Consider the following 17,176-nt stretch of genomic DNA (forward strand, 5'->3'; position numbering starts at 1 on the left):
CATTGTACAGTGTGCAGGAAAGCAATGTTCCATTGTACAGTGTGCAGGAAAGCAATGTTCCAGTGTACGGTGTGCAGGAAAGCAATGTTCCAGTGTACGGTGTGCAAGAAAGCAATGTTCCAGTGTACAGTGTGCAGGAGAGCAATGTTCCAGTGTACGGTGTTCAGGAGAGCAATGTTCCAGTGTACGGTGTTCAGGAAAGCAATGTTCCAGTGTACGGTGTTCAGGAAAGCAATGTTCCAGTGTACAGTGTGCAGCAAAGCAATGTTCCAGTGTACGTTGTAGAGGAAAGCAATTTTCCAGTGTACGGTGTGCAGGAACGCAATGTTCCAGTGTACGGTGTGCAGGAAAGCAATGTTCCAGTGTACGGTGTTCAGGAAAGCAATGTTCCAGTGTACGGTGTGCAGGAAAGCAATGTTCCAGTGTACAGTGTGCAGGAAAGCAATGTTCCAGTGTACGGTGTGCAGGAAAGCAATGTTCCAGTGTACGGTGTGCAGGAAAGCAATGTCCAGTGTACAGTGTGCAGGAAAGCAATGTTTTAGTGTACGGTGTGCAGGAAAGCAATGTTTCAGTGTACGGTGTGGAGGAAAGCAATGTTCCAGTGTACGGTGTGCAGGAGAGCAATGTTCCAGTGTACGGTGTGGAGAAAAGCAATTTTTTTGAGTGTACAGTGTGCAGGAAAGCAATGTTCCAGTGTACAGTGTGCAGGAAAGCAATGTTCCAGTGTACAGGAAAGCAATGTTCCAGTGTACGGTGTGCAGGAAAGCAATGTTCCAGTGTACAGTGTGCAGCAAAGCAATGTTCCAGCGTACGGTGTGGAGGAAAGCAATTTTCCAGTGTACGGTGTGCAGGAAAGCAATTTTCCAGTGTACGGTGTGCAGGAAAGCAATATTCAAGTGTACAGTGTGCAGGAAAGCAATGTTCGAGTGTACAGTGTGCAGGAAAGCAATGTTCCAGTGTACTGTGTTCTGGAAAGCAATAATTGTGTACGGCATGCAGGAAAGCAATGTTCCAGTGTACAGTGTGCAGGAAAGCAATGTTCGAGTGTACGGTGTGCAGGAAAGCAATGTTCGAGTGTACGGTGTGCAGGGCAGCAATTTTCCAGTATACGGTGTGCAGGAAAGCAATGTTCCAGTGTACGGTGTGCAGGAGAGCAATGTTCCAGTGTACGGTGTGGAGAAAAGCAATTTTTTTGAGTGTACAGTGTGCAGGAAAGCAATGTTCCAGTGTACGGTGTGCAGGAAAGCAATGTTCCAGTGTACAGTGTGCAGGAAAGCAATGTTCCAGTGTACGGTGTGCAGGAAAGCAATGTTCGAGTGTACAGTGTGCAGCAAAGCAATGTTCCAGTGTACGGTGTGCAGGAAAGCAATGTTCCAGTGTACAGTGTGGAGGAAAGCAATGTTCCAGTGTACGGTGTGCAGGAAAGCAATGTTCCAGTGTACAGTGTGCAGCAAAGCAATGTTCCAGTGTACGGTGTGCAGGAAAGCAATTTTCCAGTGTACAGTGTGCAGGAAAGCAATGTTCCAGTGTACGGTGTGCAGGAAAGCAATGTTCCAGTGTACGGTGTGGAGGAAAGCAATTTTCCAGTGTACGGTGTGCAGGAACGCAATATTCCAGTGTACGGTGTGGAGGAAAGCAATTTTCCAGTGTACGGTGTGCAGGAAAGCAATGTTCCATTTTTTGGTGTTCAGGAAAGCAATGTTCGAGTGTACAGTGTGCAGGAAAGCAATGTTCGTGTGTACGGTGTGCAGGAAAGCAATGTTCGTGTGTACGGTGTGCAGGAAAGCAATGTTCCAGTATACGGTGTGCAGGAAAGCAATGTTCCAGTGTACGGTGTTCAGGAAAGCAATGTTCCAGTGTACAGTGTGCAGGAAAGCAATGTTCCAGTGTACGGTGTAGAGGAAAGCAATTTTCCAGTGTACGGTGTGCAGGAAAGCAATGTTCCAGTGTACAGTGGGCAGGAAAGCAATGTTCCAGTGTACGGTGTTCAGGAAAGCAATGTTCCAGTGTACGGTGTGCAGGAAAGCAATTTTCCAGTGTACAGTGTGCAGGAAAGCAATGTTCGAGTGTACAGTGTGCAGGAAAGAAATGTTTGTGTGTACGGTGTGCAGGAAAGCAATGTTCCAGTGTACGGTGTGCAGGAAAGCAATGTTCGAGTGTACAGTGTGCAGCAAAGCAATGTTCCAGTGTACGGTGTGCAGGAAAGCAATGTTCCAGTGTACAGTGTGGAGGAAAGCAATGTTCCAGTGTACGGTGTGCAGGAAAGCAATGTTCCAGTGTACAGTGTGCAGCAAAGCAATGTTCCAGTGTACGGTGTGCAGGAAAGCAATTTTCCAGTGTACAGTGTGCAGGAAAGCAATGTTCCAGTGTACGGTGTGCAGGAAAGCAATGTTCCAGTGTACGGTGTGGAGGAAAGCAATTTTCCAGTGTACGGTGTGCAGGAACGCAATATTCCAGTGTACGGTGTGGAGGAAAGCAATTTTCCAGTGTACGGTGTGCAGGAAAGCAATGTTCCATTTTTTGGTGTTCAGGAAAGCAATGTTCGAGTGTACAGTGTGCAGGAAAGCAATGTTCGTGTGTACGGTGTGCAGGAAAGCAATGTTCCAGTGTACGGTGTGCAGGAAAGCAATGTTCCAGTATACGGTGTGCAGGAAAGCAATGTTCCAGTGTACGGTGTTCAGGAAAGCAATGTTCGAGTGTACAGTGTGCAGGAAAGCAATGTTCCAGTGTACGGTGTAGAGGAAAGCAATTTTCCAGTGTACGGTGTGCAGGAAAGCAATGTTCCAGTGTACAGTGTGCAGGAAAGCAATGTTCCAGTGTACGGTGTTCAGGAAAGCAATGTTCCAGTGTACGGTGTGCAGGAAAGCAATTTTCCAGTGTACAGTGTGCAGGAAAGCAATGTTCGAGTGTACAGTGTGCAGGAAAGAAATGTTTGTGTGTACGGTGTGCAGGAAAGCAATGTTTGAGTGTACGGTGTGCAGGAAAGCAATGTTCCAGTGTACAGTGTGCAGGAAAGCAATGTTCCAGTGTGCAGGAAAGCAATGTTCCAGTGTACGGTGTGCAGGAAAGCAATGTTCCAGTGTACGGTGTGGAGGAAAGCAATTTTCCAGTGTATGGTGTGCAAGAAAGCAATGTTCCAGTTTACGGTGTTCAGGAAAGCAATGTTCGAGTGTACAGTGTGCAGGAAAGCAATGTTCATGTGTACGGTGTGCAGGAAAGCAATGTTCCAGTATACGGTGTGCAGGAAAGCAATGTTCCAGTATATGGTGTGCAGGAAAGCAATGTTCGTGTGTACAGTGTGCAGGAAAGCAATGTTCCAGTATACGGTGTGCAGGAAAGCAATGTTCCAGTGTACGGTGTGCAGGAAAGCAATGTTCCAGTGTACAGTGTGCAGGAAAGCAATGTTCCAGTGTACAGTGTGCAGGAAAGCAATGTTCCAGTGTACGGTGTGCAGGAAAGCAATGTTCCAGTGTACGGTGTGCAGGAAAGCAATGTTCCAGTGTACGGTGTGGAGGAAAGCAATTTTCCAGTGTACGGTGTGCAGGAACGCAATATTCCAGTGTACGGTGTGGAGGAAAGCAATTTTCCAGTGTACGGTGTGCAGGAAAGCAATGTTCCATTTTTTGGTGTTCAGGAAAGCAATGTTCGAGTGTACAGTGTGCAGGAAAGCAATGTTCGTGTGTACGGTGTGCAGGAAAGCAATGTTCCAGTGTACGGTGTGCAGGAAAGCAATGTTCCAGTATACGGTGTGCAGGAAAGCAATGTTCCAGTGTACGGTGTTCAGGAAAGCAATGTTCCAGTGTACAGTGTGCAGGAAAGCAATGTTCCAGTGTACGGTGTAGAGGAAAGCAATTTTCCAGTGTACAGTGTGCAGGAAAGCAATGTTCCAGTGTACGGTGTTCAGGAAAGCAATGTTCCAGTGTACGGTGTGCAGGAAAGCAATTTTCCAGTGTACAGTGTGCAGGAAAGCAATGTTCGAGTGTACAGTGTGCAGGAAAGAAATGTTTGTGTGTACGGTGTGCAGGAAAGCAATGTTTGAGTGTACGGTGTGCAGGAAAGCAATGTTCCAGTGTACAGTGTGCAGGAAAGCAATGTTCCAGTGTGCAGGAAAGCAATGTTCCAGTGTACGGTGTGCAGGAAAGCAATGTTCCAGTGTACGGTGTGGAGGAAAGCAATTTTCCAGTGTATGGTGTGCAAGAAAGCAATGTTCCAGTTTACGGTGTTCAGGAAAGCAATGTTTCGAGTGTACAGTGTGCAGGAAAGCAATGTTCATGTGTACGGTGTGCAGGAAAGCAATGTTCCAGTATACGGTGTGCAGGAAAGCAATGTTCCAGTATACGGTGTGCAGGAAAGCAATGTTCGAGTGTACGGTGTGCAGGAAAGCAATGTTCGTGTGTACAGTGTGCAGGAAAGCAATGTTCCAGTGTACAGTGTGCAGGAAAGCAATGTTCCAGTGTACAGTGTGCAGGAAAGCAATGTTCCAGTGTACGGTGTGCAGGAAAGCAATGTTCCAGTGTACAGTGTGCAGGAAAGCAATGTTCCAGTGTACAGTGTGCAGGAAAGCAATGTTCCAGTGTACAGTGTGCAGGAAAGCAATGTTCCAGTGTACGGTGTGCAGGAAAGCAATGTCCAGTGTACAGTGTGCAGGAAAGCAATGTTCCAGTGTACGGTGTGCAGGAAAGCAATGTTCTAGTGTATACTGTGTTTCCCCGAAAATAAGACCTAGCATGAGTTTCTGGGATAGCTTCAATATAAGCCCAACCTAAAAATAAGCCCTAGGTAAAGTCCTTTTAAAACCATGTAATCCATTCTGTAAAAAGATTAAATAATGTGCATTGTGTCCCTATGTCTAACTTTATTGTGAAAAATACCTTATTTACAGCGCTGCTGGGCGCTCACGTGACCCGCCAGAGCTCTTTTCTACTCCTCTAGGCCTTTATGGCGCTCAGAGCAGGCTAATGTCAGTGGGGATCTCGGCTTCTCCCTCTGCAGTATTCGGATCGGGGAAAAAGAGCTGTGGCGGGTCATGTGAGCACCCAGCGGCGCTGTAAATAAGGTATTTTCCACATAAAGTGACACAAGGAGACACACTGCCCATTATATATTCTTTTTACAGAACGGATTACATGATTTTACAAGGTCTTTAACCATGGTTTATTTTTGGGATTACAGAATTCCACAATGCTGACTCCTGAGCTGACAGGGGAGGAACTTTTTGTACATACCGTAAATAAATAAGACATCCCCTGAAAATAAGACCCAGTGTGTTTTTTATAGCCAAAATTAATATAAGACCCGGTCTTATTTCAATGGAAACACGGTAGGTGCTGCTCCTGGCTTATTTTAATTGAATTACACTTTAGCACAAAATCTTTTTGATTTTTTATAATGTTGGATAGTACAATGTGCAAAAATGTGGTGTTTTAGTTTTCAGTGTGTTGGAAAGCAAAGTTATAATCTAGAGTTTTCAGGAAAGCAATGTTATAATTTAGAATTTTACGGAAAACAATGTTATAATTTACAGTTTTCGGGAAAGCAATGTTAGAATGTTCAGTGTGTGGAAGAGTAATGTTCGAGTGTACGGTGTTCAGGAAAGCAATGTTCGAGTGTACAGTGTGAAGGAAGCAACATTCCAGTGTACGGTGTGCAGGAAAGCAATGTTCCAGTGTACGGTGTTCAGGAAAGCAATAATTGTGTATGGTGTGCAGGAAAGCAATGTTTGAAAGTACAGTGTTCAGGAAAGCAATGTTTGAAACTACAGTGTTCAGGAAAGCAATGTTCGAGTGTACAGTGTGCAGGAAAGCAATGTTTGAGTGTACAGTGTGCAGGAAAACAATGTTTGAGTGTACGATGTGCAGGAAAGCAATGTTTGAGTGGACGGTGTGCAGGAAAGCAATGTTCTAGTGTACAGTGTGCAGGAAAGCAATGTTCTAGTGTACAGTGTGCAAGAAAGCAATGTTCTAGTGTACGGTGTGCAGGAAAGCAATGTTCGAGTGTACAGTGTGCAGGAAAGCAATGTTCGAGTGTACGGTGTGCAGGAAAGCAATGTTCGAGTGTACAGTGTGCAGGAAAGCAATGTTCGAGTGTACGATGTGCAGGAAAGCAATGTTTGAGTGGACGGTGTGCAGGAAAGCAATGTTCTAGTATATAGTTTGCAGGAAAGCAATGTTCGAGCGTACAGTGTGCAGGAAAGCAATGTTCGAGTGTACAGTGTGCAGGAAAGCAATGTTTCTGTGTACGGTGTGCAGGAAAGCAATGCTTCTGTGTATGGTGTGCAGGAAAGCAATGTTCCAGTGTACGGTATTCAGGAAAGCAATTTTTGAGTGTATGGCGTGCAGGAAAGCAATGTTCGAGTGTACGGTGTGCAGGAAAGCAATGTTCGAGTGTATGGTTTGCAGGAAAGCAATGTTCGAGTGTATGGTTTGCAGGATAGCAATGTTTCTGTGTACAGTGTGCAGGAAAGCAATGTTCGAGTGTATGGTGTGCAGGAAAGCAATGTTCGAGTGTACGATGTGCAGAAAAGCAATGTTCAAGTGTACGGTGTACAGGAAAACAATGTTCGAGTGTACTGTGTGCAGAAAAGCAATGTTCGAGTGTATGGTTTGCAGGAAAGCAATGTTCGAGTGTATGGTTTGCAGGAAAGCAATGTTCGAGTGTAGAGTGTGCAGGAAAGCAATGTTTGAGTGTATGGTGTGCAGGAAAGCAATGTTCGAGCGTACGTGTGCAGGAAAGCAATGTTTGAGTGTAGGGTTTGCAGGAAAGCAATGTTCGAGTGTACAGTGTGCAGGAAAGCAATGTTCCAGTTTACGGTATTCAGGAAAGCAATTTTTGAGTGTATTGCGTGCAGGAAAGCAATGTTCGAGTGTACGGTGTGCAGGAAAGCAATGTTCGAGTGTATGGTTTGCAGGAAAGCAATGTTCGAGTGTACAGTGTGCAGGAAAGCAATGTTCGAGTGTATGGTGTGCAGGAAAGCAATGTTCGAGTGTACGATGTGCAGGAAAGCAATGTTCAAGTGTACGGTGTGCAGGAAAACAATGTTCGAGTGTACTGTGTGCAGAAAAGCAATGTTCGAGTGTATGGTTTGCAGGAAAGCAATGTTCGAGTGTATGGTTTGCAGGAAAGCAATGTTCGAGTGTAGAGTGTGCAGGAAAGCAATGTTTGAGTGTATGGTGTGCAGGAAAGCAATGTTCGAGCGTACGTGTGCAGGAAAGCAATGTTTGAGTGTACAGTGTGCAGGAAAGCAATGTTCCAGTGTACGGTATTCAGGAAAGCAATTTTTTAGTGTATGGCATGCAGGAAAGCAATGTTCGAGTGTACGGTGTGCAGGAAAGCAATGTTCGAGTGTATGGTTTGCAGGAAAGCAATGTTCGAGTGTACAGTGTGCAGGAAAGCAATGTTCGAGTGTATGGTGTGCAGGAAAGCAATGTTCGAGTGTACGATGTGCAGAAAAGCAATGTTCAAGTGTACGGTGTACAGGAAAACAATGTTCGAGTGTACTGTGTGCAGAAAAGCAATGTTCGAGTGTATGGTTTGCAGGAAAGCAATGTTCGAGTGTATGGTTTGCAGGAAAGCAATGTTCGAGTGTAGAGTGTGCAGGAAAGCAATGTTTGAGTGTATGGTGTGCAGGAAAGCAATGTTCGAGCGTACGTGTGCAGGAAAGCAATGTTTGAGTGTAGGGTTTGCAGGAAAGCAATGTTCGAGTGTACAGTGTGCAGGAAAGCAATGTTCCAGTGTACGGTATTCAGGAAAGCAATTTTTTAGTGTATGGCATGCAGGAAAGCAATGTTCGAGTGTACGGTGTGCAGGAAAGCAATGTTCCAGTGTACGGTGTGCATGAAGGCAATGTTTGAGTGTACAGTGTGCAGGAAAGCAATCTTCAAGTGTATGGTGTGCAGGAAATCAATGTTCGAGTGTACTGTGTGCAGGAAAGCAATGTTCCAGTGTATGGTTTGTAGGAAAGCAATGTTCGAGTGTATGGTTTGCAGGAAAGCAATGTTCGAGTGTACAGTGTGCAGGAAAGCAATGTTCGAGTGTATGGTGTGCAGGAAAGCAATGTTTGAGTGTATGGTTTGCAGGAAAGCAATGTTTGAGTGTACAGCGTGCAGGAAAGCAATGTTTCTGTGTACGGTGTTCAGGAAAGCAATGTTCCAGTGTACGGTATTCAGGAAAGCAATGTTTGAGTGTATGGCGTGCAGGAAAGCAATGTTTGAGTGTACAGTCTGCAGGAAAGCAATGTTCGAGTGTATGGTTTGCAGGAAAGCAATGTTCCAGTGTACGGTGTTCAGGAAAGCAATGTTCCAGTGTACGGTGTTCAGGAAAGCAATGTTCCAGTTTACGGTGTTCAGGAAAGCAATGTTCCAGTGTACGGTGTTCAGGAAAGCAATGTTCCAGTTTACGGTGTTCAGGAAAGCAATGTTCCAGTGTACGGTATTCAGGAAAGCAATGCTCGAGTGTACAGAAAGTGGGTAAGCAATACTAAGAGTATACAGTGTGTGGGTAAGCAATACTAAGAGTGTACAGTGTGTGGGTAAGCAATACTAGGCGTATATAGTGTGTGGGTAAGCAATAGCAAGAGTATACAGTGTGTGGGTAAGCAATACTAAGAGTATACAGTGTGTGGGTAAGCAATACTAAGCGTATATAGTGTGTGGGTAAGCAATAGCAAGAGTATACAGTGTGTGGGTAAGCAATACTAAGAGTATACAGTGTGTGGGTAAGCAATACTAAGCGTATATAGTGTGTGGGTAAGCAATAGCAAGAGTATACAGTGTGTGGGTAAGCAATACTAAGAGTATACAGTGTGTGGGTAAGCAATACTAAGCATATATAGTGTGTGGGTAAGCAATAGCAAGTGTATACAGTGTGTGGGTAAGCAATGCTAAGAGAGTACAGTGCGTGGGTAAGCAATACTAAGCGTATACAGTGTGTGGGTAAGCAATACTAAGAGTATATAGTGTGTGGGTAAGCAATACTAAGAGTATACAGTATGTGGGTAAGTAACATTGCGATGTGTGACCCGCAGGAAAGCAATGTTAGAATGGGGGGTGTACAGAGAAGAACGGTGGAATGTATCGTTTTTGAGAAAGAAGTTGATAGAACACACAGGACATGGCAGCCTATGGGGAGACAAGGGTAAAATGTGCGGCGTTCAGCGATACAATGTTACAATGTATAGGATATTTGATAAGACTGTTAGGCTGCTCAGTGAACAGGGAAGCGGCCATTTCCACCAGCTCAAAATTTATGAACGCATTCAATTATTTTTAGATGAGGTTTGTGTGCGAAGAAATGAATGACAGCAGACAGCTGAAGGACAAGTTGAGGATAGCCAGACATTATGGAGAAGTGCCAACTAAGGAACAATGTTAGAGAAATAAGGGAGGGATGGGATAAGAGTCAGTGTCTACTAAATGTACTAACTCCCCCCTCCCCCTCCCCCTTTCTCTCAGGTCTGGCTGTGGTTCCATCTACTGCATTTTCTATTCTTTACTTCTTTCAAGCACATGTTCTTCACTTCCTCGACCCCTACACCCCACAAAATCTCACCACCATGGGGCAATACGCCCAACATCCTCTCCCCACCTAGCTGCCCACCAACATTTACACACCTCCTTCCATCCTACTAAACAACCCTCAGGAAACTCACATATTTCCAGTCCTCAGCTTGTTTTCCCCATAGTTCAGTCACAGAATGTGCCACCAAAGATCACATACTTCCCCCACAGGAACACCCAGCACCCCCATCAGCAATCTGTGCCCACACGGAGCAAACGTCAGTCTGAAGCGTCCAGCCTGTTCTTTCCTGCTGCCCTGGAGGGAGCGGTTCTTCCTTCGCAATACCCTTGGGCCATCTTGTGGGACCCAACTGTCTCAGATGAAGAAGGGGCACAAAGTTCAGCTTCTTCCACCCCTCGTCCTTACTACCATCATGAGTGGGGCTTGTTGGAGCACGGTGAACCAGCACGAGGACTGGACCTGAAAGGGGTACCTGCCACTCTGAGACCTCATGGCTTCCCCCCACTTCAAGAAGGTCAGTAGTTTGTTGACAAAGTGTCAAAATCTAACATCTTACAGTCTCATACATCAGTTTTCTCTCTCTCTCCAGGGACCGACCCTCAACTTTACGTCACCATTGTGATCTCTGTGCTTATTGTGTTGGTGGCTACTGGCATAATCATCAAATTTTGGTGAGTATACGAGCATTCAACTGTCAGATAACATTAAGGTCATCAAATGATATCTGTAGTAAAGTGCTTAGCAGTACTGGAAAACTGCCTTTAAATCCCCCTAGGGACCTGTTCTTCCCGTTGAGTTTGCTCTAGTTCCTTTCCCTTAATATACTGCTTGGTTTGTTAAATGACAAAACTAGCCCTTCATTTTGTCCTTGGGTGGTTGACATGGGAGGACTGGGCTGAAGGGCAGGGGAGCATTTACACCTCAGAGCAGTAACTATGAGTTATGGTGGACTGGTGGCCCTGAGTGGAGATATTTCACCAATCTGATATCAGACCAGGATCTGCATTTAGTAGCACTGTTATGTAATGGTATCAGCCAATGATCAGACCAGTGGTGATGTGCAATTTCTACTTTACTTAACAATGTGGAACGTAGATTACACAGGAGATCATGTTAACAGGGGTTTGCAGTACAAAACAGCAATATGAGGAAAGGAGAAACATTCATAAAACATGTGAAAACAATTCTATTACAGTTCTAATAATGGCCACTAGATGGCAGCAGAATGTTCTGAGTTCAGTTTACTGATAGGATAAAGATCTGAAAATTTTCTCGTGTTCCAAGAGATTGATCGTTCATTTAGCAGACTGTGAGCTGAGGGGATTTCCTGCTGGCACAGACTTCACACAGGCACTGCTGATGCTGACTTTGGTCAGGAGGCTCTGGGGGCCGTAGATAGGACCAACCCACTGCTTGGACAGCTTCTCCACATGGACTGTAACAGAGTCCTCTCCAGTGACTGGGGCTTGGATAGATGCTGCGTGCTTTTGTGCTCACTGCTGGTGGCCCACACACCAGACTGATCGAATGAGGACCCAGCACCTGGGGACAGCTCACTTGCCCAGTCACTGCTGTCCCATCAGGCAGGATCTCTCTGAGCACAGGGAGCTGGGCAGAGCTGGCATTTATACTCCCTGGGCGTGTCCTGGAACTCAGGGGAGGCTGGGAGCCCAGAGGATTGTGGGGAATTGAGTTAAAGGGACTTGCACCTACATCTGGATAAAGGGGCACACCACTACAGCACTAGCATGTGCTGAGCATTACATAGCTACCTGTTTAGACCTACGATTGAAGCATCTGACTGAGGTAAGTCTTCCAGCATCAACTTCATTTGCAACTCTAAGATGTCATATGAATGAACGCCAAGAGCCTCAAATCAGTGATCCGGGAAGGCGTGTAAAGGGATGTCACAATAAACCATGATCTTTAGCAAGGGAATACCTACAGGGGTCGCAATTGTGACCCTTCCCTATGCTCCAGGGAGCCCATGTGGCCCCCCAAGTACACCTTAATAGGAGGAGCAACAGAGATGGTTGCATATAGAGGAACCAATATCTCTGTTTCCTCCTGCAGCTGCTTAAAGCTTGCTTCTCCTCCTCTCCCCCTCGCAGGCATTCAGCAGCTGCAGAAGGAAAATGGAGAGATTGGTTCCTTCATATGCAACCGCCCCCCCCCCCTCCTATCCAGCTTCTTTCTCTTGCCCCAGCTCCCCTGTGCTCCCCCCCCCCCCCAACTGTGCTCTCTCCTGCCTCCCTGTGCCTTGCAGTTCCCCCCTCTCCTCTCCCATCAGCTGCTTTGGGGGATGTGTCAGGATGGAGAGTTGGGAAGGGTTAATGTGAAATTTACCGGCCCTTTTCTTGTCTGAATGAATAGTCAGTGATCCGTACCGATCACTGACTCTGCCCATTTATAACTAAAACATTGTAAACAGCGTTTACTATGCTTCAGTTTGTGAATGAACAGGAAGATCTGTACATGACTATTCCTGTCCATCCATTCTGTACAATTGAGGCTGCAGAGATGGAGAATGAGGGCTGTGTCCTCTGTCTCCTTTCTCTGTCTCAAAGGTGGAACATTAGAGGTCTGTTTAGACCCCTAATATCTCACCAAAGCCCTCGGTGCTCCTAAAAAAAAAATTGTAAAAATAATTTTGTAAAAAAAAAAAAAAAAAAGAATACAAAAAAAAGAATACAAAAAAAAAATTACCAAAAATAAACAAACTACTGACACCAGTGGTGGAACTACCATGGCCATGGGCAATGGTGCTCTGCCACTGGGCTCGGAGGAAAGGGCCCCTGGCTGGGGGGCCCTTCATGGTTTCTTGCACCAGGGCCCTGAAGGTTCTAGTTTATGCCACTGACCTTTAGGAACACCCTCCTTTCACTTTCACTATGTCCAAAATGCAGCAACCTGGAACACGTTGCATGAAATCTGTTCCTTCCATAACAGGGCTAGTTGGTTGTATTTGCCCCCTAGGGCATGGGTTCCCAGGAGTTTCCCCACTGGTTGTAGAGACATTCGATTGTAGGTTCCTTTGTGGTAAGGACTGGTATAAATGCTTCTGTGAACTTTGTATTGTGCTGCAGTATACACTAGATCACCAAAAGTATTGGGACACCGGCCTTTACACAAACTTTAATGGCATCCCAGTCTTAGTCCGTAGGGTTCAGTATTAAGTTGGCCCACCCTTTGCAGCTATAACAGCTTCAACTCTTCTGGGAAGGCCATCCACAAGGTTTAGGAGTGTCTATGGGAATGTTTGATAATTGTTCCAGGCCTGGCTCCGCTCTAATTCATCCCAAAGGTGTTCTGTCAGGTGGAGCTCAGGACTCTGTGCAGACCAGTCAAGTTCCTCCACCCCAAACTCACTCATCCATGTCTTTATGGACATTGCTTTGTGCACTGGTCCAAATAATTTGGTGGAGGGGGGATTATGGTGTGGGGTTGTTTTTTGCAGGGGTTGGGCTTGGCCCCTTAGTTCCAGTGAAGGGAACTCTTAAGGTGTCAGCATATCAAGACATTTTGGACATTTTCATGCTCCCAACTTTGTGGGAGGAGTTTGGGGATGGCCCCTTCCTGTTCCAACATGACTGCGCACCAGTGCACAAAGCAAGGTCCATAGAGACATGGATGAGCGAGTTTGGAGTGGAGGAACTTGACTGGCCTGAGCTCAACCCGAGAGAACACCTTTGGGATGTGTATAAAAATGCACATTGGTAGTGTAAATTAGGACGCAGCACACTGAATATATACATAGAGGTTTAAAGCTTTGAAAAGTATATCTTTTAATCAAAATAAGCCCCAAATTGTATGTATGGTTTTCAGATTTGGATAGAGTTGGGTAGTATCAAATCCCATCAGTTTATTTTTAGCTATTTGTCTCCCATTGGAGAGGATAAGTCTTTAAAGGCATCCCAGTCTTAGTCCGTAGGGTTCAATATAAGTTGGCTCCACCCTTTGCAGCTATAACAGCTTCAACTCTTCTAGGAAGGCCGTCCACAAGGTTTAGGAGTGTCTATGGGAATGTTTCACCATTCTTCCAGAACAGCATTTGTGAGGTCAGGCACTGATGTTGGAAGGTTGAAGGTGTTCTATCGGGTTGAGGTCAGGACAAGTTCCTCCACCCCAAACTCGCTCCTCCATGTCTTTATGGACCTTGCTTTGTGCACTGGTGCGCAGTCATGTTGGAACAGGAAGAGGCCATCCCCAAACTCCTCCCACAAAGTTGGGAGCATGAAATTGTCCAAAATATCTTGGTATGCTGACGCCTTAAGAGTTCTCTTCACTGGAACTAAGGGGCCAAGCCCAAGCCCAAGCCCAACCCCTGAGAGACAGCCCCACACCATAATCCCCCCTCTGTCAAACTTTACACTTGGCACAATGCAGTCAGGCAAGTACTGTTCTCCTGGCAATCGCCAAACCCAGACACATCCATTGGATTGCCAGACAGAGAAGTGGGTCACTCCAGAGAACACATCTCCACTGCTATAGAGTGCTTTCCACCACTGCATCCGACGCTTTGTATTGCAATTGGTGATTGTAAGGCTTGGATGCAGCTGCTCCGCCATCGTAACCCCTTTCATGAAGCTCTCTACACACTGTTGTTGTGCTAATCTGAAGGCCACACAAAGTATGGAGGTCTGTAGACAGTTGGCGACTTCTGCGCTTCAGCATGCGCTGACCCCGCTCTGTCATTCTACGTGGCCTGAGTTGCTCTTGTTCCCAGTTGCTTCCACTTTGGTATAATACCACTAACCGTTAACCGTGGAATATTTAGTAGCAAGGAAACTTCAAAGATGGACTTATTGCACAGGTGGCAACCTATCACGGCACCACGCCTGGATTCACTGAGCTCCTGAGGGTGACCCCTTTCTTTCACAAATGTTTGTAGAAGCTGTCTGCATGGCGAAGTGTTTGATTTTATACACCTGTGACCATGGAGGTGATTGAAACACTGGAATCCAATGATTTGGAGGGGTCTCCCAATACTTTTGGCAATCTGGTGTATGTTGGTATGGATTGGTATGGAATGGTATGGAACTTATGTGTAATAATGTGATGAAAATCTTGCTTCTATGTATACTGTAGCTTGTAATGATATACTGCATGTTCATGGGAACGCCCATACCAGCCTTTGCTGTCTGCTTAGATTTAATGCGGAGATTTCCCGACCACACATCCATGTTTGGCCCAACATCTGCTGATGTTACAAAGCCAAATGAGGTGTCACAATCCCCCGCTGGAATCTCCATAAATATAATAATTGTTAATGTCAGCTGTGAGGGAGCGACACTTCATTATGGCCTTGTGGGAGGTGGACGAGGCGCAGACTACGGCAAGCAAACCTCGCTGTTGGGCTGTGCAGGAGATGTATGAAGCAGATGATTCATCCCCGGCATGTAAAACTGGAAATAATAAGCTGAATCACCCACGGCTTTATTTCATGTTTTGGTGTCTGGAGCATTGAGACCATTGGACCAAAGTTCTCAGTAGACATGTGCACTACCGAAATATTTGTTTAGTTTCATTCATTTTTTCTTTTGTTTATCGGATCATTCGTTATGATCGGCATTCGTTACTTCAGATAATTTGTGACTTCAGATGCATTTAAATTCATTGCATTCCCTTTGGTTATATCGGCATTTGTCACTTCGGGCTCAGACCCTTCATTCATTCAGATATTGGCGGTTGTATTCGTAATCATTCGTAACCTTCGTTAGTTCGGATATTTTCGTTTTTTACGTTTATTCACAAATCCAACAAACCAGCGCCACTGGCCAACCGGCCCACCACACCCTGTCTGGACCCTGGATGGGATGCAGTCTGACACGGAAAAACACACAAGGGAATAAGGGAAAAGCTCATTGGCCAGAGATAACACACTAACACTGCCCATTCAAAAATCGAATTCCGAATATATCCAACAGAAATACAAATAGGAATGCATTCATTAATTATTTCTTTATATCCAGCGATAACCAATAGTCATAAAAAACATAAATACAAAAAATGAAATTATCCGAATGTAATCGATTTGTTAAACTCATAGGTTGAATAGTTTTTCATTCTTTTGGATTTTTGTATTTTTCGAATTTTAGTTCTTTTAGATTTTCATTTTTTCAAATTTTCGTTCTTTTGGATTTTCATTCTTTCGGATTTTTGTATTTTCGGATTTCAGTTCTTTCAGATTTCTATTCTTTCGGATTTTCATTATTTCAGGTTTTTGTATTTTCATTCTTTCAGATTTTTTTTGTTTTCGGATTTTAGTTTTTTCAGCTTTTTATTCTTTTGGATTTTCGTTCTTTTGGGTTTTCATTCTTTCAGATTTTTGTATTTTCGTTCTTTCAGATTTTTGTATTTTGGGATTTTAGTTCTTTTAGATTTTCATTCTTTTGGATATTTGTTCTTTTTTGTATTTTTGTTCTTTTTTGTATTTTTGTATTTTCGTTCTTTCAGATTTTTGTATTTTCCTTCTTTCGGATTTTTGTGTTTTCGGATTTTAGTTCTTTCAGATTTTCATTCTTTCAGGTTTTTTGTATTTTCGGGTTTTAGTTCTTTCAGATTCTCATTCTTTCTGATTTTCGTTCTGATATTTGTTCTTTTGTATTTTTGTATTTTCGGATTTTAGTTCTTTCTGACAATTCGCTTTTTGACATTTGTCAAAAGAGTCTTTCATTTATTCGGATGCTCCCAAATGAATGAACTTGTCTAGTTTTCATCAGGGTCGTAATAACATGTGATGTGGCCCTGTAAAAAAAAAAAAAAAAAAACTTTAAGGGGCCGGTTGTCTCTAAGCTCCATCTAAAAGACAATCCGTCTGATGATAGATAATACCAAACTGTTCTCATCTGAACCAAATAAGTTTATCTTGGTCTCATCAGAGCACAGGAGATGGTTCCAGTAATCCATGTCCTTAGTTTCCTTGTCTTCATCAAACTGTTTGCAGGCTTTCTTGTCCATCATCTTTAGAAGAGGCTTCCTTCTGGGATGACAGCCATGCAGACCAATTTGATGCAGTGTGCGGCGTATGGTCTGAGCACTGACAGGCTGACCCCCCACCCCTTCAACCTCTGCAGAAATGTTGGCAGCACTCATACGTCTATTTCCCAAAGACAACCTCTGGATATGAGGCTGAGCACGTGCACTCAACTTCTTTGGTCGACCATGGTGAGGCCTGTTCTGAGTGGAACCTGTCCTGTTAAACCGCTGTATGGTCTTGGCCACCGTGCTGCAGCTCACACCTGAGACCTTGTAACACTAACGAGTCACATGACACCGGGGAGGGAAAATTGTTAGATGGGCCCAATTTGGACATTGTCACTTAGGGGTGTACTGACTTTGGTTGCCAGCGGTTTAGACATTAATGGCTGTGTGTTGAGTTATTTTGAGGGGACAGCAAATTTACACTGTTATACAAGCTGTACACTCACTACTTTACATTGTAGCAAAGTGTCATTTCTTCAGTGTTGTCACATGAAAAGATAGAATAAAATATTTACAAAAATGTGAGGGGTGTACTTACTTTTGTTAGATACTGTACTACCCTAGCCTGTCTATATACTACCCTAGCCTGTCCATATACTACCCTAGCCTATCCATATACTACCCTAGCCTGTCTATATATACTACCGTAGTCTGTCCATATACTACCCTAGCCTGT

General features: G+C 44.6%; 1 protein-coding gene across 4 annotated transcripts in view; it reads left to right on the forward strand.

Moving 5' to 3' along the window:
- PIANP (PILR alpha associated neural protein) overlaps positions 1 to 17,176 on the forward strand; it is a 111,350-nt gene that overhangs the window by 23,821 nt on the left and 70,353 nt on the right. For all 4 annotated transcript variants that reach the window (XM_082267382.1, XM_082267383.1, XM_082267381.1 and 1 more), the window contains exons 3-4: positions 9,450 to 10,030; positions 10,106 to 10,187. In XM_082267382.1, the coding sequence (XP_082123508.1) occupies positions 9,450 to 10,030; positions 10,106 to 10,187 (663 nt within the window). The remainder of the gene's footprint in view (positions 1 to 9,449; positions 10,031 to 10,105; positions 10,188 to 17,176) is intronic.

Source organism: Pelophylax lessonae (assembly GCF_965119305.1).
Source record: "Pelophylax lessonae genome assembly, chromosome: 9".
NCBI classification, from domain to species: Eukaryota; Metazoa; Chordata; class Amphibia; order Anura; family Ranidae; genus Pelophylax; species Pelophylax lessonae.